The sequence below is a fragment of the Haliotis rufescens genome, unplaced genomic scaffold (genome assembly GCF_023055435.1).
Source record: "Haliotis rufescens isolate VD_foot unplaced genomic scaffold, xgHalRufe1.0.p SCAF_6, whole genome shotgun sequence".
NCBI classification, from domain to species: Eukaryota; Metazoa; Mollusca; class Gastropoda; order Lepetellida; family Haliotidae; genus Haliotis; species Haliotis rufescens.
This window is the reverse complement of record NW_025964334.1, coordinates 4749163-4768209: the sequence shown is the minus strand read 5'-3', so window position 1 is coordinate 4768209 and position 19047 is coordinate 4749163. Positions and strand designations below refer to the sequence as shown.

At 45.2% G+C, this 19047-nt stretch overlaps 1 protein-coding gene across 6 annotated transcripts in view; it reads right to left on the bottom strand.

Moving 5' to 3' along the window:
- The window catches only part of LOC124120055 (histone-lysine N-methyltransferase SETDB1-like), a 74290-nt gene extending 58196 nt beyond the window's left edge, over positions 1–16094 (bottom strand). For all 6 annotated transcript variants that reach the window (XM_048386124.1, XM_048386126.1, XM_048386127.1 and 3 more), the window contains exons 1-8: positions 16010–16094; positions 13758–13906; positions 12158–12251; positions 10999–11283; positions 10430–10568; positions 9198–9337; positions 7793–7898; positions 886–997 (exon numbers count right to left, since the gene is read on the bottom strand). In XM_048386124.1, coding sequence (XP_048242081.1) covers positions 886–997; positions 7793–7898; positions 9198–9337; positions 10430–10568; positions 10999–11283; positions 12158–12251; positions 13758–13902 — 1021 coding nt within the window. In that variant the 5' untranslated portion in view covers positions 13903–13906; positions 16010–16094. The remainder of the gene's footprint in view (positions 1–885; positions 998–7792; positions 7899–9197; positions 9338–10429; positions 10569–10998; positions 11284–12157; positions 12252–13757; positions 13907–16009) is intronic.
- Between the last annotated feature and the right edge of the window lie 2953 nt (positions 16095–19047).

The window sequence follows — 19047 nt, the reverse complement described above, 5'->3', positions numbered from 1 at the left end:
ACGCTGCATTCTGGCAGAAATGTCCCAGCCTTGATAAAGCATCCTGTTGTAGTCAGGCAGATCAGTGGTCCAGCCACATTATCAATTAGTCTCATGTTGTAACCATCCAAACCTCACTTTCTGTTGTTTGTTTATTGTTTAACGCAATGTTCCAACTACGTGACAGCAGCCTGTGAATAATCCATATATAGGCCACACAAATTTGTCCATGTTATTGTGAGCCATGATCCATGTCACTGCGGTACGATGACACAGAATCAACCAAGTCCACAAGCCTAACTTCCCAAACTATGTAGTCGCCTCTTACAATAAGCATGGTTTGCTGGGGACCAATTCTAATCCGGAATCCCCATGATTCCTCATTTTTGTATGCTTCAATAATCAGCATGGGTACTGGAGACCAATACTGTCCCCGCAGGGGAGATGTACATGAAGGACACCTAGTCTCAGTCCCTACTAATTCTGCTTGCCTCCGTGGTGTAGTGGCTAGAGTGTAGTGGCTAGAGTGTAGTGGCTAGAGTGGTGTAGTGGCTAGAGCGGTGTAGTGGCTAGAGTGTAGTGGCTAGAGTGGTGTAGTGGCTAGAGCGTAGTGGCTAGAGTGTAGTGGCTAGAGTGGTGTAGTGGCTAGAGTCTCTGTCCAATGAGTGGGAGGTCGGTCATCCATTCCCCTGCCACGTCAAACCAAAAGACGTTATATAGATGTATTCTGTGTTTGAGTGAGGTATCCATGTTAAACTGTAGCATGGTATCTCTCCATAAAACCACCATCAGCCTTGATAAGTGCATGCATTCATGCACATGTCTATATGGAATAATTTTGAAGCCGATGTTAACCCCCATTTCACCAAACACTTCATGTGAGTGCTGCACGGCTGACAAACTCACCAACACATCTAGATCCCACCTTCAGCACCACGTGTATCGGGTCTCTGTACGCAATGTGCTTCCCTGACAGAATCTTCATGCCTTTACCATCAAACTTCACCTTATATTTTCTCTGACAACACAATCAAAATACCATCACATTCAGTCTCAATAATATTTCAGCATAAATTAAAACAAGCAAAAAGACCTCGTACAAAATCTGATCTTCAGACTAAGAAACATTTTGTTATTACTTAACAGTTAGTATCCTACTCAACGGAGGAGCATTGTAAACAGATCGCTTACAATGAATATTCAGTGATTTTCCTTCAATCATATACAGACATGCTACTCAAGATACATCTTCAGAAGAAATGCTGCTCAATATCAGCAACCCCAAGACAATTAGGAGATAAACGTACTGTGTTTGAAAATTAGAATAATGTTAGACCAAATTGATAGTCTCTTAATTTCATGTGAAACCGAACATGTTATGTCATTTGGTACAGAGGATTTTGGTCAAGCGGTCTTAAAGTGTACCAACATCGATCAACACCAGTGACAGTTTTGTGGGATAACTGGTAGAAAGCAGGATTCTGGTTGTTCAATTTTGACATGTACTTTTTGAACGATGCAACAGGGCAGGAGGGAGTGGCATACATTCAGGGTTTTGCCTGACCCTTATCTTGGATGACTTTTGGTGGATTCCGAATGGGTCATTGTGATAAACTCTATCCCAACATCATCTGATTAGACGACAAATGATTTGTATCGGTGCGCAACTGATAATGCAGAGCTCCAGATAAGCTGCGTATCTGCGTCAAATACGCATCAGAAATGCAGAAATATGCAGTAAAATAAAATCCAAGCGTATCAAATACGCAACGAACATTACAGATACGCTACAAAAATAAAACTTGTGCGTATCATCAAAATATTAAGAAGTAACCCTTCGTATTCGATTAGCAAATCAGCAACTTATTTTGAAATTATTAACGGGCATTCCGTCAACCTTGACAGTTACATCATGATCATTTGCCATCACACTTTCTTGTGGAAGTATCGTGGTACTTTTGAGTCCTATAAAGCGCTCGAACCCACACGACACCAGTTTGCAGAGACTAGATGAATAGTGTTTTTAAATATTTAACTTAAATACCCACATGTGTAAAAACTTGTAGAATTTTCCTATTCGGAATATTCTATAAGTAATACGTTACCACTGTTATACCGAGGCTGTTGTCTCCCACAACTGCTGCTATAGCGAAATCTACCACAGAGATCTCAATTACCTCATGCAGCACTTGCGTAGCCACCTAGCTGCCATGTGACACCCTTCACTCTTGTCTCTTGCGAGAGCAAGTGCTCGGGGGACGGACGGAAAGGAAAAGGAATAGGAAAATTCTACAAATTACATTAAGTAATACGTTACCACTGTTATACCGAGGCTGACTACCACAGTAGGCGGTGGGGAGCACCTACAACCCGAATCCTGACTGCTAGCATTCCTTCCGACCAGCGGAAGTAAACACCAAGGCGGAAGCAGTCGATGCGCATGCACCTAGCTAGGCGTTACCCTATAGGAATACCAAAGCACTGTCAAGCGCATACCGTAAGGCTCAATCGTCATTGCCAAAACGATTGGTGACTCCAAACGGCCCCACTGGATAGGTATTTCATCGCCGCAGCGGATGAGAACACTGTATCCGCGTGAGCTAAATCTTAGATCAGGTTAAACAGTCGAAAAGAGGGAAATTAATTTCATTCAGACCGTATATCCCAGAGCAAGCCTACTTAAAGTATGCATTAGGCGCGTGACCTAATTCCAGTATTTGTAAGCATGCATCACAAGGTTGGGATACACGACAGACAATTAAATACATAATTGTCAAAATACAAATAAGGACAAAGCACACAAAAAGCCGCCCTCACCTGTGGTTTTAGTGCGCTGGTTTGCGGGACCCCAACTCCTGTACCCACGGCAGTGGGAACAATGGAGTCGACCCAGATTGACCACCGTGCAAGGTCTGACGCCTGAGGAGTTCGGAATTGCGCTGGGCACACCCCTTAGGTGCCCGCTTGCGCCGCGATCCGCGGGCCAAGACGGTGCACACTCTCCACGACGGCATCAGCGACCTGTTTGAGGTAATGATTGGCAAAAACCGAGTCAGAACACCAGTAACAACCTCGTAATATTCTGCGAACAGAGATATTCAAGTGTAGGGCAAATGTTGCGGCTAGCGCCCTGATCTCGTGCGGGTGTGACCCCGCTACCGGTAACCCCCGAGACCGGTACGCCAGATTGATGACAGAACGAAGCAACAACGCAATCGAGTTATGTCAACCGTGCGATTAGGGTTACACGATATGAACAGACGGTCACGCCCTTGTCTACGTTCATTCGAAGCCTTAAGATAATACTTAAGGGCCCTAACCGGACACAGCGCTCTGTCCTCAGTATCAGCAGGATGTAAGATTTCTTTGAGTGATCTTACAGTGAATTCTCTCTCCGTTTGCCCGACTCTCTGATTCTTGGCGACGAAGCCCATGAGCAGGCCCAGGCGGACCGCTCCTTCGTCACCCCTATGGAATCGTACCTTGGCGACATCGAGTGCATGAATTTCGGATACACGTGCCGCCGTGGCAAAGGAGAGGAGAAATGCTGTTTTCCAAGTCACATGCCGGAACGAAGCACTATGCAAGGGTTCATACGGAGCTTCCGTAAGTGATTGCAACACTAGGGAAAGATCCCAGGCCGGTGCCCGAAGGCGGCCCTTCTTAAGATCGTGCTGTTTGAAACCCTTGATAATACCCCGTATCACCGGCTCTTTGGAGAGACTGGTACCCATAGCAACGTCCCGTACCGTAGCAACGGACGAGACATAGTTGGCAATGGAACCCCCGGAGAGTTTCCGGGTCTCTCGCAAGTGAGACATGAAACGAGCAGTATCCTGCACAGATATCTTATCTGGCGAATGAATGTGATGTTTACAACACCACTTCGTGAAAATAACCCAACGTGCATTATACACCTTCTGGGTAGAATCACGATGCATACTAACGTATGCCCGAGACGCCAGGCGAGAAAAACCTTTACTCCTCAGACGCTCGGTGACAACATCCACGCGTGCAGATTGAACTGCCCTGCGTTTGGATGAAGCTGACGGGTGTGAGGGTGGATCAAGAGATCCGGTCTCACAGGCAGTGGGAGTGGCGACTGCGTGACCTGGGTCAGCAAGTCGGGGTACCACGATCTGTTCGGCCCCATCGGCGCGATCAGCAACATTCGACAGCGAACTCCTCGGAGCCGGCTTAGAATGTGTGGTATCAACGCTGTCGGCGGGTAAGCATAAGCGTCCAAGCCCGTCCAGTCTAACGCGAGAGCATCGTGATCGATGGCCCTCGGGTCCGGGACCGGTGATACAAACAACGGGAGTTGATTGTTGAACCGTGTTGCGAACAGGTCGACCATCGGACGACCCAAACGTTCGCACAGCCACTGATACACCACTGGGTTCAGCATCCACTCTGTGGGGCTCGGATCCTGAGGCCTCGATAGAGCATCGGCCAGTACGTTCCGCACACCTGGGATGTGACGGGCGCGTATCTGGCACGGGACACTGTCCACCAGAGCGTAAAACTCGAACGTGAGATCGAGTAGCGAGTGACTGTTGGTTCCCCCCAGTTTGTTCACATAGGACACTACCGTCGTGTTGTCGGTCGCCAGCATGAGCCGGGCGTCGACGAGACGATGCTTCCAGTGATTGACTGCGTTGATCACTGCCTTGAACTCGAGACAATTGATGTGAAGACCTAGTTCGTCTACGCACCACAGCCCCAAGCTCACCTCCCCCTCTAGATGGGCGCCCCAGCCCACTAGAGAGGCGTCTGTATACAGGTTCAACGTGGCCCGGTAGGGCCGCATAGAGACTCCTGAAAAGACATTGTAAGGGACCGTCCACCACTCCAGATGCGGTCGGAGCCGATCCGGGAGGGTGACGGTCGCACTGTTCACCTCCGTTGCTAACAACTGGATTAAAAACCGTTGCAGCGGGCGGAGTTGGAGACGACCCTGTTCGGTGCAGTCCTGGGCTGATACAAGTAGCCCTAACAGCTGTTCCCAAAAGTGAACAGTCTGTTACACCGCTAAGACTTTGGCAATCATCGCCTGAATCTTGTGCCACCGGTCTGGGGGGACAAAGAGGCGATGGGACACCGTGTTGAACCGACCTCCGATGAACAGCAAGTTCTGAGAAGGGGTTAACTCGCTCTTGGGGAGATTGATAATCCACCCCAATTGCTCCAAGAGCCGAAGTGCGAAAACGAGATGCGTGACAGGGTGTCCGTCATTCGATTTGCTACTAGCGAGTCGTCCAGTTACGCGAAGTACCGGACACCCCTCCTGTGGAGGAACCCCACTATGGGGGTGGTTAACCGGGTGAACAGCCAGGGAGCGGACGTGTGAATCATTCTGAGTTCGGCACTGTCCTACTTGGGAACGAGAAATATCCTGGAGTAAAACCCCGGTGTTATTTCTGGTAGAGCTAACTCCCGTACTGCCCCTTCTCCACCAACCTGCCGATGGCATCGGCGAGGATGGGAAGATCGGTTTCCGAATCGAAACCTGCCAACGGGGCAATGGTGAGCGGCGGATTCGCTTTGAGATCAAGCCGATAGCCGTACCGAATCGTGTTGACCACCCACGGGTCGTCGAACACTTGTTCCCAATTCTCCCAGTAAGTCTGGAGTCTGGCTCCCACTGGGGAAGGAGAGGGGGCCCTGACAGGCTGCGGCAGGCGCAACTGTCCAGGGCCAAGTGACTCGGGTTCGCCTTAGGGCCAACCGAAGTCGGCGCTGTCGGCATACGAACCCCTCCAATGAGAGTCACCTGGAGGGGCCCTTGCCGTCCGTCGACGACTTGGGCTTCCCCCAGTTCCCCGTCTTCCCGCGAAAAGGCAGCTGATTGCCCATACCGGAGCCCTCAGGGCGGGGCTACTTCCCAGAGGAAGAAGAACCCGACCACTTAGACCTACCGGCCGCAGCAGCCTGGGGCGCGCTCCGGTTAGGAGCGGCACCCAGGCGCCTATGCAGGGACCCAACAAGAGCAAGTGTGTGCCGAGAGTCCTCGGCAACGTACTCCAGGGAAGCATTTAAACTGAGCAGGCAGTTGTAAATGCGCTGGTCACGGTCCTTGGGAGAACCTTCGACCAGACGGGCCGCTGCAGCCAAGTAAGTGTCTCCGTGAGACATGGAGTGCCGAGCGAGGGCGTCCAGCTGGTGCAAGGTAGCTTGCGTTACCGTAGCAGCCGGTGGGGCACGGACACCCAACCGCTCAACATGGGCCTCCGCGGTAGGACCAGCCTCGGGAAAGGCAAGGTCATGTACCGGGTATAAACCCTTTCTCCATGACGTCGGAGGCAACGGGAGACCCCGACCGGAGGCCGCCGCGAAGGCGTTCTCCAAGGAAGGCTTGATACCGCGCAGCAAGGTTGATGCGGGGAAAGCCGTGTCGGAAGACTCATCGTATACCTCGGAGGAACCCACAGTCGTGGATTCCCCACGGTTCCGGCCGGGGCATGTCCTCAAAGAGGTCATAAACCATGGCCACGCGGTCCTTAACCGATAGCGGGAGCAACGGTTCGGGGGAAGGACCGGTGACCACGGGAGCCGCCGCCGTACCGGTGGACCCCGCGTCCGACCCCGCGGCCACCTAAGTGGCCGGGGACGGAACAGCCAGCGGCCTATCCTGAGATAAGGCCGCCAGCTTGGAGTCCACAAGTTATGCAAGTAATGCAGCGACGGAATCCCCGGACAGCCCACGGGCCGTCAAGGGATCCGCCGCAGCCGTGGTGGTGGTACCCGCAAGGGGACCCCGACCGGACGAGCCGGCCACCACAGGGGTGGAAACGGACTGCACATACAGCCGGTAGCGCTCGCTTGCGGCACACCCCGCAGCTCCTGGTTGCGGGGGTGGAGGACGGCGAAACATCCATGTCAGACATTTTGTTTGTACTATGAACAAAGAGCAAAACATGGTTACAACACACGCACCACAAATAGTCACAAACGAGTATTTTCACAAGAAAATAAACGAGCAATGCGAATATAGAACATACACATATAACATATAGAGGTATAAGTGATGTAAAAACCCCAAGATATACTAGAACAGGGGAACGTAAGACGCAACGTGCATACGAGACACCCCGCAAGTATATAGAAAAAAAGGGCGGGAAAAATATTTCCTTTTGGCGGGAAAATATTTCCAAGCGTAGTTACAGCAAACGCCCCGTAAAAGCACAGTTTATTAGAGAGAATAAACAGTAATAAATATCACCGAATGGTCGGAGAAACTGGAACGCTTGAGCAGTTTATTGTACGTCTTGCTAGAGCAAGCGAAGAGACAAGAGTGAAGGGTGTCACATGGCAGCTAGGTGGCTACGCACGTGCTGCATGAGGTAATTGAGATCTCTGTGGTAGATTTCGCTATAGCAGCAGTTGTGGGAGACAACACCCTCGGTATAACAGTGGTAACGTATTACTTAATGTAATTAGTTGGTAACAGAAATTTGAATACCCAGATAGGATTACTGATACCCAATGATTTAAAAATGCATGGGTAAAATACCCACAACACCAAAAGCTTATCTGGAGCTCTGTAATGTCTAATTGTATTGATTGCCCAACCAAATTCGAGTATTTCACATCGTCATGGTAGAATTAACAATAACTTAAATTCATGCTTAGTCCCTCATCAATGGCCTCCAGCACCATGAGTTTCATAGGGCCAAGACAACCAAGTGGTAACTGTGCCATCATTATGGAAACATTCATCAGTGCTCGATCTGTTCCGACATCTGCTGGGGTTCATTTGCAGCCTCTAAGCATTAGGAAGTGACAGTACAAAGTGTGTGGAAGCGATACTTACCACGTCTGGTGGATCTAACTTGTTGACGATGTCAGTTATTGTCCCGGAGTACCAGATATCATTGAACTTCTTGGCAAGCACTTTGGCCGAAATATCCACCTCTTTCCTGAAGGCAACAAGCATAAGATGAAGCATGAACAGTGACTGAAACAAAACACTGGCCGAGATATTACTATGTGAGTAATTGGGAGTTCCAGTTTGTTTATTGTTTAACACCGCACTCAGCAACATTCCAGCAATATGACGACGGTCTGTAAATAATAGAGTCTGGACAAGACAAACCAGTGATTGACATCATGAGCATCAATCCGCGCAATTGGGACATGATGACATTCATCAACCAAGTCACCAAGCCTGACCACCCTATCCCGTTAGTCACCTCTTACAACAAGCATAGTTGCCTTTTACAGCAAGCATGGGTTGTTGAAGACCTACTCTGCCCTGGGTCTTTACAGGTCTATCCCAGTAGTGAGCACCACTATAAAAATCCCTTAAAGTCAGCACCTTAGATTCTGAAATATCGGCTCCACTCAGTGATAACATGACAAAGGACACGGTAATGGACAAAATGGCTGCTTTCAAACACATCAACGAGTGATCATCATGCATGTATGTATCAACAGTTCCAAATATCCAGGGATGAGAATGGATATTTACCTTATCAGCTGAAACTTCTTTGCAATGGAGCATGGTCCATAACTTGGGGGTGTTTATAGGGGAAGCCATCAGATTTAAACAAATTTGTGGTCACTAAAATTCGCGGATCCGCGAAAGATTCTCATCCCTGAATATCATGTTGACATCTCAATAAGCATACAAAGTCCACCTCCCCCAAATACCGGCTGGTTACTGTCAGGGAAAAAGTGAGTGGGTGAGTGAGTGAGTATGGTTTTATCCCACCTTTTTAGCAATATTTCAGCAATATCACGTCGGAGGACACCAGAAACGGGCTTCACACATTGTACACATGTTGGGAATCGAAGACGGGTCTTCGGCGTGATGAGAGAACGCTTTAAAGCTACCCGACCGCCCCGTCATAGAAAAAGAGTCACGGGTTGTGATGTCAGGGACTTTCAGTGTCTGCTACAGAATGGAGGCCATTTTGTGAGGATAGGATGTCCTGTGTCACGTGACTACCAACCGTTAGAATGATCAGGTTTTACAGACCGGATTAAAAACACTAAGGAAAAGTAGGGAAGCCAGAACCACATAAATCTTTTTATTATGGAAACATCATTCCTTGTGAAAGACTGAAATTGCTTGCCCAAATACCGCCTGCCCTCAGCAACCAGCCAGTATTTACATCACTATTCTGCTTTTCACCAACCCATGTTCTCAGAGGAAACAAGGGAATGCAACATGTAATGCAGGATAAGGTAAAATTATGCAGACTCCCAATACTTACCAGTCCTGCGATGAAGATGAGTTTTTAGGTTTTGTAGAAACTTTTGGCAGGATTGCTACAGGTCCTGTCCTCGCAACTGTGTATGTGACGTCAGTGTTGAGCTGCTTCTGCAGGGGAGATAACTCTCCCTTCTGGGCTTGCTGGAAGTTGAGATAGTCAATGAGTGAATTTGATCTGATGTGGCTTTTAGCAATATTCGAACAATATCAAGGTAAAGGTGTGAGGTGAAATGGGGTTTAACGTCTCGTCCAAGATTATTGCACTTATATAGCGACGTGCATGTACGTGTGTTTGTGTGTCTGCTTGTACTAGTCCGTACTGATGCCGATTTACAGTGCTAGCTCACTGAGATACCATGCCGCACCTTATCATGAATATCCCACTCAGACACAGTATACTGACTCTGAGCCGACCAGTCCTTGTTTTAGCCCCTTTATGCCGAGCGCCAGAGAGGGTAACAACAAGTACCATCTTTTAACGTCTTTTGGTATGACGCGGCTGGGGATCGAACCCCGGACCTTCCGCTCTCCGTGCGGACGCTGTACCATTAGACCACAGAGGCAGTCTCAAGGTAAAGAGGAGGGCATGAGACACTGTAGTCATGTGAAGCTCGAACACGGTGAGACGAGCGGATTCCTGAGGGAGATATTTCTAGGACTCCAAACTAAGCGTCCATGGCATGTAAATAGAGAAACATTTGTTCTTATTTTCTCAAATTCTGAGGTATTTAACATTGTTTTCTTTACAGTGATGTAAAACTAAGCATATGTCCTGCCTACTGGGTCTGTGATAAGTGAAATATAAGTCAGCTCAACAACACTCCAACATTAGTTATAACTATAACAACAGGAATTGGGAATTATAATTCCAATCTTGGAATTTTTACTGACATTTCTGTAGACTTGGGCAGAAATTTGACCTTTGATCAGGTCTTGATAAATCCCTGGATGAACCAACAGGCTACCCCACAGCACTGCCGTGAGCTGGTATGTGATCTGTGAGGAGCAGTATTGTGAGGCCTTGTTTTTGAGGATGGGTGCTGAGGCTGTACACCGAGACACCACTGATGGTAGGGAAGTGTTACGTACCTGCTGTAGTTGTAGCAGTTGAGCTGAGACTGTACACCGAGACACCACTGATGGTAGGGAAGTGTTACGTACCTGCTGTAGTTGTAGCAGTTGAGCTGTGGCGGTACACCGAGACACCACTGATGGTAGGGAAGTGTTACGTACCTGCTGTAGTTGTAGCAGTTGAGCCTGAGACTGAGCATGTGCCTGTGAGCCTGGCATCTGTTTGTTGATGGCCTCAGTGAGGATAGCTCTCAGGTGGGCTACGGACACCTGGCCAGACACTCCAGCTGTCCCAGGGGCTCTGCAACAGTGAGTTGTTGTGCGAGTGAGTGAGTGGTTGCGTGAGTGAGTGAGTGAGTGGTTGCGTGAGTGAGTGAGTGAGTGGTTGCGTGAGTGAGTGGTTGCGTGAGTGAGTGGTTGCGTGATTGAGTGAGTGAGTGAGTGAGTGAGTGAGTGAGTGAGTGAGTGAGTGGTTGCGTGAGTGAGTGGTTGCGTGAGTGAGAGAGTGAGTGGTTGAGTGAGTGGTTGAGTGGTTGGTTGAGTGGTTGAGTGGTTGAGTGACTGAGTGGTTGAGTGAGTGAGTGAGGCATATCACTTAGTTGGCCTTTTTAATCCGGCAAATATCAAGTAATATACAGATTATATAATATTTGGGCATTACAATATCGTTTATACAGTTTAAAATATGGGCTGTACAGATTATTTAAGATACAACTACATGCACAACCTACATGACATTCTGCGTGAGAGTGGTGGTTTCCGGTTGCGGCACCGACGCCTCTGCTGGTTTGACTGGCTGTTTCGCAGCAGGCCGTGCCGCCATGTGAGCCTTTATGATGGCCTTCCTGTTGGCAGCAACATTTGGATCAAAAGACGACCCAATTATTTCAATATCGTCATCGCTGTCCTCCACAAGGTCAAGGACTTCTGCTGCCTCCTGTGCTTCGCGCAGCTGCTGCTTCCGTTCTGTCTCCTGTGCCTCAGCTACCGCTGCTTCCGCCTCCTTCTGCTTCTCACTGTAACCATGGTAACATAACTAGTAGGGGTGTGCAATAAAACTGGTATACGACCGTGAGCAATACACGTATCACACGCATTTTCATATTTTCAAGAATTAAAATATAATTATATAAATGATATCTACTGTCTTGAGGCATTTTGATGGACTGGGTTTCTATCCAAACCATGTTAACAGCACACGCTTCAAGCTGTTTACATTAATATTCCATTTTCATGATGTAAATGGTAGTCTCGTTTATCCATACTACCCATCTGACAATCTAAACTCTGGATTATTGATGAAGAAGTACCATTTGAACAGTACAAATATATAGAATTTGGGCCCTAATACGCATTGCAATACGTATCGCAATTCAGCTCTCCATATTGTGATAAACTGCAAAACGATTTATGTGCCAATACCCCAACCCTAACACTACCCTATGGTCGCACACCACCACAGAACCAAAAACAAAGGAGAAATATCAACTGTATCAACAGGTGCAAGAGATGATATATTAAATTGTAATCATTATCTGTTTCCATCTGGGGTAGAATAGGTCTTCAGCAACCAATGCTTGCCGTTTAAGGCGACTATGCTTGTCGTAAAAGCCGATTAATGGGATCATCATATCCCAATTGCGCTGATGCTCATGATGTCAATCAATGGATTGTCTGGTCCAGACTCGATTATTTACAGACCGCCGTCATATAACTGGAATATTGCTGAGTGCGGCGTTAAACAACAAACAAACAATTTGGATGAGTATGGATTCAGGGCACATGTATTTTTTATACCCATTATTTTCACAGATGAAAAGTTCCTTGCCTTTTCAATAGTAACATTAATCTGAAGCTCTGTCATCACTATGAATTACAATCGTAACTTACTCCTCGTCTTCCTGCTCCAGTCGGAGGGTCTCCCGATACTTGTCCAAATGGTCCTGACACTCCAGGAATATCTTGTTGATCTCCCGCTGTTTCCCTGTAAGAAGGGAGATCACAAAACTACTGCAGTCAACCTTCTCACATTTCACAACAAAACCAGGTTAACTTTAGAACGAAATGTTGGTGGTGTCTACCACAACCATGAACGTCTCGATGAGTAAGTGAGTGAGTTGGGTTTAACGCCGCTTTTAACAGTATTCCAGTTATATCACGACGTGTCAGCTTAATGTGGGAGGAAAGCCCAAAGTGATGCAGGTCTCAGGCGTTTACCACTTTGGTGAAACACTCAAGCACGGGTATGGTGCTGACAAACCTAGAAACATAATCGGGGCGAACCGGGATTCGAACCCACAGTCAAAGGTTTCTGGCGTGCCCAAGGAACGCAACTCTACACAGCGAATCATGGCGCCTTAGACGACTGGGCCACCTCAATGAAGTATGGATGGTTCCTCCAACCGCATCATTGACAGACAGTGAGTGTGTGGGTACTTCGACCAGTATTTCAATCATGTATGTCAGTGTTCCCCCTGGCTTTTGAAACTGCCAATCTTGGTGGACTGGAAAAATTATTAGTGCCAACTTTCAACAATTAAAAAAACGTATGAAATTATCTTATTTTAATTCTTTCAATATCATATTCAATGCAATGACGTCATCTGTGAAGTAACTAAGTTAGATCTACATGTCATTCACACAAAGTTCAGTCACGCTTTACTCTTCTTCTTTTTAATATTTCGAGACTAAGTTGCTACAAATATATATTTAATCTCGAAACAAAGCAAAATGTAATGTCCTTGCACTAAAAGTAGACAAGGCAAATTGACTTCATTCGAAAAATATACTTATATGAATACTGCTGATGTTTTGTTCAACAAGGAAGATTTATAAGGTACTATATTTGCCGGTCCACGGGGACTGGCCGTCATGTGAATTACCGGTCCAAGTCTAATTTTACCAGTCAAAAACTGGTAAACAGGATCCAAGCAAAGTTTACTTTTTCTCCACTTCGATACTTTTCACCATCAAGATCTGACAAAACACTCCATAGGAGGTAACTGTAGCCAAACACCATTGGGATTCTAACTTTTCGGGAGAAGCATTCACACCAGCATAACTGATTTATAAATTTAATTCAAACATAGTAAAAACAGGCTGTTCTGAAAAGAGAATAATAAAGACTGGGGTATATATATTGTGGATATTTTACACACCCTGTCATTACATCTAAGGCATCTCAGTCGGACCTGGTTGTTGAACAAATCAATCTACTCACATTCTATTTACCGGACCTGGGTGTTGGACACAATGTTCTAATCACGTTATATTTGCCAGACCTGGGTGTTGAACACATTGTTCTAATCAGGTTATATTTGCCAGACCTGGGTGTTGGACACATTGTTCTAATCACGTTATATTTGCCGGACCTGGGTGTTGAACACATTGATCTACTCCTGTTCTATTTGCCGGACCTGGGTGTTGGACACATCGTTCTAATCACGTTATATTTGCCAGACATGGGTGTTGAACACATTGATCTACTCACGTTCTATTTGCCGGACCTGGGTGTTGAACACATTAATCTCGTCGGTGTCCTCCTCCTGATCCTGTTCCAAAATGGAGGAGATGAGGTTGTCAAGGTCATTCTTGACAACCCGATACATCTGCTCCTCCTCCTCAGCAGCCTCCATCACACTGGAGAAGAAGAAGAAGACAATCACGACACAATCATAGCACAATCAGAACACAATCGAGACAAAACAGTACAATCAGGCACAACCACAGGAGTATCATGACACAATCAGCCCAATCAGAACACAATCACAGTACAATCATAACACAATCTCAGGACAATCAGAACACAAATACAGCACAATCATGACACAATCACAGGACAATCAAAACACAAATACAGCCCAATCATGACACAATCACAGTGACATCATAACACAATCACAGGACAATCATGACACAATAACAGCCCAATCATGACACACTCACAGGACAACTTGACACAATCTTGACACAATCAGCACAATCAGAACACAATCCCAGCACAATCAACTCCTACAACATGTGTCAGTCTCAATATCACTTCCTCCAATGTGTTCAACTTTCAGTAAGCAATAATAACCAAAAGTATTCTAATGCTAAGACATATGTCAAACACAAAGATCTACGTGAACATGTGTAGATGCATGTATATGTAAAACAAACCCAATTTGTTTTCGTATATTGACACTATGACTGATAACCATGGTTTGTTTGTTGTTTAACGCTGCACTCAGCAATATTCCAGCTATATGACGGCGATCTGTAAATAATCGGGCTTTGACCAGACAATCCAGTGATTGACATCATGAGCATCGATCCACGCAATTGGGATACGATGACAATCATCAACCAAGTCAGCGAGCCTGACCACCCGATCCCGTTAGTCGCCTCTTACGCCATGATTTGTACTTTTGACCTTTCTCTCACCATATGCTCCCCTCATTGAAGCATATGGCTGATGAAGGAATACTAAACATGAAACCCATCACAAACACTAACTGATGGTACAGACCACTTCTTACTGTGAGGTGTTTTATTTTCCAGCTAAATGCTTTTGGTCATCAACTCCAAACATGACAGCCAAACTGAACCTAAAGCTGAAGGAGTTGTTGTCAGCACAGGTACTACAGATATGTAGAACTAGGTACGTTTCTGTATACAGAAATGTACCCTAGCCAAAATCAGAATACAGAAAGGTACCTTAGGAGGAGTCCATTGCGCCGCCGGCCGTATTGCGCAATGCTCTGAAACGGTTCCTTGAACGCTTACCTGTACAACACATCCTGGATGCCAAACAGCAGGAAAATTCAACATGGCAGTACATGTAGTATATTTTTCTCTCCGTATTTCCTTACCATAAATGGATCGGAACTGTCATACTGTTGTATGAGATGCATTCCAGTGTGCTATATAAAAAACGAGCAAAGTGACGTACGTACATTGCTCTCATATTCCACGATGCACAGAATTATCCAGCATGCACTCGTCATCAGGCGAATCAGAACTCGATATGAACCGGTTCGGTTCCGGGATGAGGAATATGGACTCCAAGTATCTTTCTGCATTCTGATTTGGGTTAGGGTACATTTCTCTATACAGAAACGTACCTGGGGTACATGTCTGTAGTACCTGTGCTGACAATGACCCCTTCAGGGAAACTAGACATTGTGTTAATAGACAGTACCACACATATATTGCCAGGCTAGGGTACATTTGTATAGTGCCCGTGCAGATAGCAATCCCAACAGTGTGCATTTCTGATAATGTTACACAGAATATTTCTCCTGAGTAACCTGTCCACGTGGTATAAAACAAGGGATGGTATATAATAATATTCTTTGTAAGATTTCATAAGTTCATAATCTCCTTCACGTGGAAATAATATCTCTCGAAAAACATGCATTTTTAAATATTGGGAGTATGTTTATCTCCTAGTCCTAAATATTGGGAGGTCAATAAACAAGGGAATTGAAATTATTGGTCCCGAGAATGGGGCCTAAGGCCAAAGTTTGACATTTGGACATGTGTGTAATCGATGGACATTTAAATAAACAAACAACCTAACCTGCTCAAGTCACATTACCATATTCTCAAACAGCATGAAATGTCATGCATATAACGAGGATTTCAAAAACAATCCACTTAGTAAAAACGTACGCTCTTTGGCGTAGAACTATAAAATGACAGCCGGTTGTGTTCTCGCACTTCAAAATTTATGAATGGTATTGAAAACTATTCATTTACCCTGATTTGTTATCCAAATAAAAGTCGTCTTTTCCAAATCAACAAAAGCGACGCCATGAACAAAGCCGATGCCTCGAGAGTTATCTCCTCTTGATAACTCTCATTCAATCGGAACCTTCATGAGGTTCCTTGTCCTTGTATGAGTTTCACTATCTCTTCTGGTGTGAAGCCCTTCTCCAACACCGAAATACCTACCTCTCGATACAAATATGTGATTTCCAAAATTATCCAATGATTAGAAAACTCTTATGGAATAAAACCACGAAGGATTTAAAGAATCTTAAGTCATATCTGAATATATTATATAATTTGTTAAGGTAATATTCATATTATCCTGTCCTGTCACATGCCATGTATATATTTGTTAAATGATGTAAATAATTCAAATTCTCATGTACCACCGTTGGTTGGTTGAGTAATAAAATGTTCTGTCTGTCTGTCTGTCTGTCTGTCTGTCTGTCTATACCAATGACAGAATGTTGTGGACATTTCCTCTGATCGTTTTCACATTGTTCCAATTTTCACATTTTACAATAATACAAAAACAATTAGTATATTATTACATATAAAATTCAGAAACAGAACAGCGGTATATACTTGAATTTATCTTCACTTGAAAGTCTATACAAGACCGTATTTTTCAGACGAATATACGTCATTTCAACATGAAATTATATGGAGGTTCAGGATTTAATGAATAATTGTTCGCCTGATAAAAAGGAGGATGTGACAAAAAATTTTTTATGCAAAATGTCGACTAGAATGTTTGTTACGAGGGCTGGTCAAAATGTTCTAAGCCTGACTAACTTTCAACTATGGGCCATAACATAGTGACCTTGTAATGGAGTACATTGTTTGAGTAGTTCAATGCAAGTCTGTTTTTTTTCCGTGAGGCTGTTTGTATATTAGTGACAGCCAGTTGAACATGAGGGGGTCCAAATCGACACAGAAATGGACAAGAACGAGTACCGAGCAGTCGTTAAGTGTTTTTTTTACTTTAGAGAAATATACTCCCAAAGAAATTCATGAGCGCATGTCACAAGTGTATAGGGATAAGTGCCCTAGCTATTCCACTGATAAACGTTGGGCAGCTATGTTTAAGGCTGGGAGAACAGGCCTTGATAATGACCCTAGGTCTTGACGTCCCTCAACTTCAATCAATGAGGATTCAATCAAGAAGATAGAAAAAAAAACATTTACTGTCAGATAGACGTATTACCTTTGGTGAACTCGAGGAAGACAAAAGTCTAAGCCATGGATCCATTGAAAATATTATTCATGAACATTAACAGATGAACAAGATATCTGCTCGTTGGGTGTTTCTAAATTCTGATCGTAAGGAAACAACGAACTGACAGTTCCGGAATAGGTTTGGAGCTAATTGAGGAGGATTTCGTCAAATTCAAAAAGAGATAAGTAACGGGTGATGAAACGTGGGTCTACCACTCTGATCCCGAGTCAAAATGTCAATAATGGAATGGCACTATTTCACTTCTCCGGCACCAAAGAAATTCAAGTCTTCAAGATCAGTGAAGAAAGTTATGACCACTGTAGCCTGGGGTGCAAAGGGTATGATCCGTGTTGATTTGCTTCATCGCCTGAGAGATTCTATCAAAGAAAAGCGGCGAGGAATGCTGACTGCTGGAGTTTTACTACTTCATGACAATGCCTCTTCTCACACCTCTCGACTTGCAAAGGCTGCTGTGCGATAATGTGTGTTCGAAAAGCTTACCCACTCGCCAGACCTGGCACCAAGTGATTTCCACCTGTTTCCTAAACTGAAAGAATACCTTCGTGGAAAGCGCTATGACGACAACGATGACCTCAAAGCTGCCGTGAATCGGCTTTATGGGATGTATTTGTTTCGGGGTCTGAATGACAGACTACTGCAACTGAGGCTAGGCTAATCAGCCAGGCTGATAATAACCCCAGTGGTCAGTGCAATATGGTCGGTTCTTCCCGTACATAACGTACTCGGCACTTTCCGTAGCACCCAGGTAGGACAAACGCTTAGTCTCTGAAAATATATCATTTTCATAGAAACGATTAACTCCATTTACATTGACATAGAGCCTCGTTGAAGTGGGAGATTCAGAACATGAAGAAAATCTAGACTTGCTACATTTAGAGCTTTTGCATTTCAGCCAGGGCTGGGCGGAAAGGGAACAGAGAGACAGGCTATTCAGGCGGGTTACCTTTAATAACAGAATAACATTCTAGCTAACGAACATATTTAGTCACTATGATAAACGATAGTTGATTTGGAGAGAACGCATCATTAGAATAAAACAAACTAAAACGACCATATAAGACATTTCATGTGTTAATCGCTAGCAATAACACATGCACATGCGCACAGGACGGGATATCAAACTAAAGCGATACAATCAATACAATTCGAATAAACTAGGAATGGTTTACTTGACGTTAGCAATGTCACTGGGTATTCAGACATGTGAAAAGTGTCCGCTCCTACATGTTCACACTCACAAGACCAGATGAAGTAAACAATTCTTTGTTTGTTGTAACAATAACAATAACAATATTCCAGTCATGCATATGACGGCGATTTGTAAATAATCGGGTCTGGACCAGACTATCCCGTGATTGACATCATGAGCATCGATCTACCCAATTGGGATACGATGATACTAAAAGCGAAAATATATGAATACCGTATAAGCCGTAATATCCCCCCCCCCCCCCCCCCCCCCCCCACACACACACACACACACGCACGCACGCACGCACGCACGCACGCACGCACGCGCGCGATTCTTAGTGAAAATTGACATAAAACCATAAACAGCGAGTGGATTTTTTTGTCAGATATCGAGCGGTAGTGACGAAAATTAGTTCAAACGTCCATGAAATTAAACTGGTTTGATAATGGTTACTACCCTGCTGTAATATTAATAATATTAACTCTTACACTTCCCCGACAGAATACCTATCTTCAGTAAATAAAGTTTCAACGAACGTACTCATATATTGGAAAGCATTTTCAGAAGAAAAACTATAACATGATTTATATACAT